This window comes from Epargyreus clarus, unplaced genomic scaffold (assembly GCF_041222505.1).
Source record: "Epargyreus clarus isolate Ecla_fem2 unplaced genomic scaffold, WU_Ecla_fem_2.2 ptg000016l, whole genome shotgun sequence".
NCBI lineage: Eukaryota > Metazoa > Arthropoda > Insecta > Lepidoptera > Hesperiidae > Epargyreus > Epargyreus clarus.
Genome location: NW_027332224.1, coordinates 5,906,897 through 5,914,879, shown reverse-complemented (window position 1 = coordinate 5,914,879; position 7,983 = coordinate 5,906,897). Strand labels below are relative to the sequence as shown.

At 34.7% G+C, this 7,983-nt stretch overlaps 1 protein-coding gene across 1 annotated transcript; it reads left to right on the top strand.

Moving 5' to 3' along the window:
* The first annotated feature begins 220 nt into the window (after positions 1 to 220).
* LOC140748695 (U-scoloptoxin(01)-Er1a) lies at positions 221 to 6,151 on the top strand. Its single transcript, XM_073081546.1, has 4 exons — positions 221 to 313; positions 2,972 to 3,135; positions 5,146 to 5,226; positions 5,982 to 6,151. The coding sequence occupies exons 1-4, from the start codon at positions 283 to 285 to the stop codon at positions 6,036 to 6,038; spliced, it is 333 nt and encodes a 110-aa protein (XP_072937647.1). The 5' UTR covers positions 221 to 282; the 3' UTR covers positions 6,039 to 6,151.
* Positions 6,152 to 7,983: the final 1,832 nt, after the last annotated feature.

Below are 7,983 nucleotides of genomic sequence, written 5' to 3'. Positions count from 1 at the left end.
TCATCTATTACGGTTCAGGAGATAGAGCCCTGTGACAGACGGACAGACAGGAGGCTTAGTAATAGGGTCCGGTTTTTACCCTTCGGGTACGGAACCCTAATAAACAAGTTACTTACACATTACTGCATAATCCCGACCACGGATAAGTACGTTACCACATTCTAAATTCAAAGGTAATCTCGAACGATTAGTTTGCTTAATCTCGTGGCGAGGGGCGCTTGCGCACTTGCATTTATTTATAATTTATTTTTTAATATTTATTCTTAAATTTAAATTTTAAACATGTTGAAAAGTATAGCTGTGTTTTTATTGGGTAAGTTTTTTATTTATTATTACTGTTTATTTACAATTTAATTTAGGTTTTACTTATTTACGAAAATAAAAGGACCAATCTATTTTTAAATATTTAAAAAAATAGTTAAAAAAAACGTTAGTTTATATTAATAATTACAATCAAATCTTCTTCTCGTGAACTTTATTAAAAAAATTCAGCAATCAAAAATATTTTGGATATTTCTTTTTTTTCAGAAAATTTTCTGAAATAGGTATTGCCTATAGAATGCAGACATTACATCTAATATATAAAATTCTCGTGTCACAGTTTTCGTGACCGATTTTGATGAAATTTTTTATGCTTATCCGGTATCTATGAGAATCGGCCAACATCTATTTTTCATCCCCCTAAGTGATAAGGGTTGTTCACACTTAACATTTTTTTATTTATATGGCAACACAACGTTTGCTGGGTCAGCTAGTAATTATATAACTGTAAATGATACCACAGGCTGAAATATTTATAAAATTTGACATAATTATGGTAATTAATATTTATACACCAATGTCCTACTTTTTTAGGGTTCGCTAAATAATCCTTTCCTTTGATTTATCCTACCTATAAACCATGTCCTATCCTTACCATAATAGAAAGCTGAAAATTAAAAAAATGTGTTAGTTACGGCGAAAATGCAAAAAAAAACAAACAATTTGTCTAACAATGTTTTTTTTACTATTTTGTCATTATATCGTGGTAAAAATGATGAATAAAACAAAATAATATTTACACACATACGTCTTTTGTGTACCTACTTTGTAAGAATCCAGAAATACCTAAATGTAAATATATTTTCATGTCAATAAATATAATACATTTTGGCACAATACATATCAATAAATACATTGCGAAGTGGTACGGAATCCTCCACCTGAAGCCCGACTCACACTTGGCCGATTTTGATGTCAAATTAGCACTAAGTTATCGCCTCTACAAATATGGGAGGACCAGTGGTTGCTCTAGATCCTAACAAAAAATAAGCACAAATCTGTAATGTTTGGGTTAGTTTAAATCGAACCAAAATCGTAATGGTAGACTTTATTTAATAATTACTTAAGTAAAATAGGAGAAAAGATATTGAAAAGCATATTAAAAATTAATTAACGCTCGCTGTAACAGTAAAAAACATCGTGAAGAACAGCAGTGTTAGCAGCTGCTGTGTTCCGGTTTGAAGGGTGTGGTAAGGGAGACAGACTTTTCCGAGGCGTTCCAGCTTAGTCCTCAGGGGTGGCGGCGCATCTGTGGCCGACCACATGTGGGAATATCTAATCCTATCTGGGGTTACAGATGTTCATGGGCGGCAGTAACCACTTACCATCAGGTGGACTGCATGCTCGTCTGCTATTCCTATATTATAAAAAAAATTGTAAGACTTAAAAATATAGCCTATGTCACTCCTACAATTTAAACGAATCCAACGACACCTCATATGTTTAATCCGTCGAACCCTTTGGACTGTAGCGTGCCAAAGAATGCGACATACTTACATACGCTTAACAAACATTACCCTCCGCATTCGGGTAAAATTTTGGAATCAGAAATGTTGAATTTACAATGGGCATAATGACAAATTTTGAACTCCCCTTCTATAATGTAGGTACATGTCTACTGATTCCAAAAATCGTATTATTTCGGCAATAAATTCAGTATTAACGGAAATATTAGCATTTTTAAAATAAATTTTGAATTAAACGCGAAAACGCTTACGGGTGTCATAGCGTCCGCGAGTGACGTCACGTTTCAATATCCCATAGAAAAGTTCAAGCAATACGGTGACACGCCAAAAAAATTACGTCATTTCGCCCCGAATAGCGTTTTAGACAAGATGGCCGACTGCATAAATTTATACTTTATTTTATTGAAAATATAATAAATCCTAAAGTTTTTATTACTGGGCTATTTTTTAGAATGCTTTCAACACATTGTTTTTAAGTACATAAATCATTTATTCTTAGATTTTTTAATACTGTCATCATGCCCATTGAGTAAAGTAGTTCTAGCAAACGAGCATGTAATCCACCTGATGGTATGTGTATGTATGTGTAACAATGTTAGGCGCTGCTTTGTTCCGGTTTGAAGGGTGTGGTAAGGGAGACAGACTTTTCCGAGGCGTTCCAGCTTAGTCCTCAGGGGTAGCGGCGCATCTGTGGCCGACCTCGGGTAAGAATATCTAATCCTATCTGAGGTTGATTACAGATGTCCATAGGCGGCAGTAGCCACTTACCATCAGGTGGACTGCATGCTCGTCTGCTACTCTTATATTATAAATAAATAAAAAAATATGTAGCCACTGCCGCTCATGGGCATCTGTAGTCAACTGCATACAGAACATAGGAACTAAACAGGCTCGCCTCATTTGTACGTCGTCAACCCATTACTGTCCCATTGCTGGACACAAGTCTCCTCTCAGAATGAGAAGAATTAGGCCATATCCACCGCGCTGGCCTAGTGCGTATAGACTTCACATACCTTCGAGAACACCTTTTTAAAGATTCCGTAGGCATACAGTTTTCAGTAAACACACTTCCTGGTGCGTGCCTGGGATTCGAACCTCGGACCTGTCGATCGAGAGGCCGAGTTTCAACCATTAAGCTATCAGCTCATATGTACGTCAACCATTAAAAAAGTTTCCCTTTTCAGCCCTAGCAGCGGTATACAGCCAGCTACCCCACGACTACTACCACGATCTGCATCTACCCCACGACCCGCCCCTCTACCCCGTGTTCCACCACGCTCCCCCCACGCAGTTCAGTTGCGCTGGACGGAGTAGGGGGTACTATGCTGATGTTGATGCTGGATGCCAGGTGAGTGTTTCATGAAGTTGTTCACCAGTTGTTGTTTGAAGGTGGTAGAACCCTTTGTGGTTCGACTCCGGCGGCACCACCGCCACACCTATTTCTACCTAATAACAGCAGTGTTAGGCGCTGCTGTTTTCCGGTTTGAAGGGTGTGGTAAGGGAGACAGACTTTTCTGAGGTGTTCCAGCTTAGTCCTCAGTACACAGTATAGGATATAGATATTTGTACTGTGCCATAACTGTCCCACTGCTGGGCACCGGTCTCCTCTCAGAATGAGAAGGATTAGGTCATAGTCCACCGCGCTGGCCAAGTGTGTATTGGTCGATGTTACATAATTTTGAGAATTTCTTTCAACATTTCTTAAGGATGCAGGTTTCCTCACGATGTTTTGCTTCACCATTAAAGCAAGTGATAATTATTTTATTCTAATTAACGTTTTATTTTATTCTTATTAACCGCGATGGTTAATTAGAATAAAATAATCGTAGACTGAACGTTCGTTTGATATTTTTATTTAATTAAATTCTTACAATAACACATATTAGTAAAGATACTTCGCCGCCTTGAAATTGAATGAAGCCACAAACGGCTTATTAGTAAGTTCTTTTTTTGAATTCTTGACAAATAAAAACATTTTTAGAGAAACTTTACGAATAAATAACGAATACTGCGTAATTTACATAATAAATAAATAATTATTTAAAATATTTTAGGGACATTTTAGCACGGAGACGTGGCAAAACTTTTGGAGTTTACTCCTTAAGAAACGATTTGAGTTATAAGGCCCGGTACGGAAATTTTATGAGGAGTAAAATCAAGTGTAACACGAAAAGTTGAGGCGTAACGGTAACCAAAATATGAATCAAGAGTGCTTTTATTAATTTAAAATACAGTAAGTTCAAATCCCATATGAAAGTAATTATTACAATAAAAATAATTAGCAATATATAAAACATTAAAACGTCATTAACTAATTTGTTTACATTTTTGCATAAATTAAGTTATAGGTTTGATCATTTATAAACACTGTGAAAAATATGAACATTGGGGCCATAATATGATTAACAATCTTTTATGAACGTTTTTAAAGAAGAGTAACATATAAAATCAGTAAGCAATTGAATAAGATATAATATTAGCAAAATAAGTTTTTAACATAAAGAGGCTTTTGTAAGTTACTAATATATTAATTTAACTTATAAAAATGGATGCATTATTGATCAGCACCATCTATCAACGATAAACGGGCAAAATCAAAACAGTATTATTTAATATTTATTACAGAATTATTGCTAATGAATTATGTTCAAAATAAGTTATATAAAATTAGCAATACGTTTTAAATGAATTCTAGAATTATAAAACATTCAGAAACAATCCAAATTACATATAATAACATGTTTATTGAGTCTCATATAAATTTCATCCGTAAATTGCAACAAGGATATTTTATAGATGGCAAAGAAATTATAATTATTAAGTTTTAAGTTATAAAACGTTTAACATTGTTTTAAATATAAATAATTATATTATATTAAAATTTACTTTAATATAAACAATTATATTAAGTTACCATTATAATATTTGGAACCAAAATACATAGATTGATAAACTTGCAAACTTACAATTTATAAAACTTGCCACTAGATGGCGCTATTTTATATTATTTTGTAACATACTTTATGTAATACGCATTATTGAAGAAATATAAATAATCCGAATAATTACAGATATATGTTTGTTTCTCTTATCATTTTAGCAGACGCGTTCATTTACCTACCCTTTTTTCTATTCGATATATATCATAATTATCATTCGTAAGGAGTAAACTCCAATCGTGCGTCGTAGCTGACACACACACACTTTTTTTTACGCAACTATTTCAATTCTCAAAACTGGGTACATTTTCTTGTTAGGAGTGAGTAATCTTTACTAATCTATGCAATAACTATTATATTTTAAATGCTAAAAATCATTAATGACTTCTACCACTTTAATACCTTCATACCGTTTACAGGCATACCATTTCTGCTGGCATCAACGTCTCGTCAGCACTGATCTCTGCACCAATGGAACGCTGTTCAACGAACAGTTCCAAGTAAGTTGGTTTATATTATGAATCATTTTTCTTTAAATTGTGTGTGTGTGTGTGTGTGTGTGTGTGTGTGTGTGTGTAAATTGTAAATATGTTACACGGAGCTATAATCCAAGAATCCAAGAATCCAAGGAGATATATAAGGATTTTTCTAAAATCAATAAAATAGGTCTTCAGTGTTTAATCGCTGCATCTAGCTTTTTTATAACATAGGAGTAGCAGACGAGCATACTGACCACCAGTACCCTTACCAGGAGTTTTTACGTTTCGACAAATATGACTGTTTTGGTATTTGTTTAAGTATTTCCCTTACATTTCCAATTAGTTCTGATCAACAGTAAAACAGTCATTTTAGTAAAAACGCATACTAAGGGTACAGGGGATGGTTAGTCGTTACTGCTACTCATGGACATCTGTAATCAACCCCAGATAGGATTAGATATTCCTACCTAAGGTCGGCCACAGATGCGCCGCTACCCCTGAGGACTAAGCTGGAACGCCTCGGAAAAGTCTGTCTCCCTTACCACACCCTTCAAACCGGAACACAGCAGCGCCTAACAGTTTGTTTGGTTGTTTGTGTGTGTGAGTGAGCGCGCGTGTGTGTGTGAGTATGCGTGTGTGTGTGTGTGTGTGTGTGTAGTTTGTGTATATGCATTTTTAATAGTATAAGAAGGAGTGTATCTAGTTAACGCTATAGTGTAACTTTTTTATTTTATTTTTGCATTTTGCATTTATATTATTTATTGTTAATGTTTCAGGTGTGCGACCACTTTTACAACGTACGCTGTGGCTCCCCATACATAGATTTGAAATAATTTCACGCAACTTTCATTAATATTTTCCAAAAAATATAACAACACATTTTTCAATGCCATTCTGTATATTTTGTAAATAGATTAAGATTTAATTTATTATAATTTATTTTATATACGTGTACAAATAAAGTATATTTATTATATAGTATATTATTTTATATCACGGCGTGCGTAAATGGACGTTTTACGCACGCTTCGCGTGCGCAAAACCCCCATTTCCGACCCCGTAATATAAAATTTTATACAACACGCGGACGAAATAGTACATTACAATACGAGGACGAAAAATTTTTTTCTGACAAGTGTGAGTTTGCAGGCCGAGCCGCAGGCGAGGACTGCAATCACACGAGTCAGAAAAACATTTTTCGTCCGCGTGTTGTATAAAATTTTATATTACGGGGTCGGAAATGAGGGTTTTGCGCACGCGAAGCGTGCGTAAAACTTCAATTTACGCACGCCGTGATATAAAATGTTTTTCTGACTCGTGTGATTGCAGTCCTCGCCTGCGGCTCGGCCTGCAAACTCACACTTGTCAGAAAAAAATTTTTCGTCCTCGTATTGTAATGTACTATTTATTTTATTTTCTATTAATTTATACAAATGCATTTGATCTTGTGATGATCTTTAGTAAAGTTATTGTGCATGAGCCCACGAAGGTTTTTGAGTTGGTGAGACCAATTTTAGACAGATGGCGCTACTGTCAATTCATTCCAATGTCATTCCAATGAAAGTGCAAATTTTCAGTTACGTGTATGTCATGTCATGTTTTGACGCGGGCACTACTAGTCTTATATATAAAATGTCAGTTACCGCACTCCTCCGAAACGACTTTACCGATTTTCACAAAATTTTGTATGCACATTCAGTAGGTGTGAGAATCGGCCACTATCTACTTTTCATACCCCTAAGTGATAAGGGTTCACCCTTACCATTTTTTATTTATATGACAACACAACGTTTGCCAGGTCAGATAGTTCATAAAAATCTTTTAGCATTATGTAAACTGTTAATTATGAGGTAACCATTTTAGTCCTCAGGACTGGCAATACATGTGATTGGCTTCACGTAGAACCTGTACCCTAACTCAGCTTGACCACCGCCAGCGTCACCGAGCCGAGCTGGAACAAAATAAACCGCCGATATCGGTCGCGGTGGACAAACTATCGCCGAACGTCATATTAAAATCGGCCCGAAATAATCTCGTTCTCGGTATCGGCTCGGTGACGATGCAGTGGACAAACGGATTTAGTATGTTTTTACGTTTTTACAAAAATGACTGCTTTGTATTTGTTTACGTATTTCTCATTCATTTCCAATCAATTCTGATACAGTGCTGAGGGCGATGATTGGAAATGTATGGGCAAATTCGTAAACAAATACAAAAACAATCCTTTTTGTAAAAACGTAAAAACTCATACTAAGTTTACTGTTCTATATGGAGTTCATAACAGATTTCCATATGACAGTGACTTACCATCAGATAAACTGCAGGCTCGTTTGATACTTCACTTATTAAAAAGACCGCATAGATATATTTCGTTACTACCATAATCTATACTACTCGTAATATTATAAAGAGGAAAACTTTGTTTGTTGTTTGATTGTAATGAATAGGCTCAAAAACTACTGGACCGATTAAAACTTCTTTCGCCATTCGAAAGCTACATTATCCACGAGTAACATAGGCTATATTTTACATGAAATATATTTGATAAATAGATTTTGAGGCGGTACAAAGTTTTCCGGGTATAAAATAAAAAGTAAAATTTTCAAAAACCATATTTATTGTCAAATCAAATAAAAATAAGCAAAAAAGTATCACATCACAAGTAGAGTATTATCAATTTATTTACAAAAATAGTAAAATAAGATTTCTAGAAAATAATAAATGTTAACATTATTTTTTTTTCTTGAAATCTCTACAAAAATTGTCAAATGTAAAACT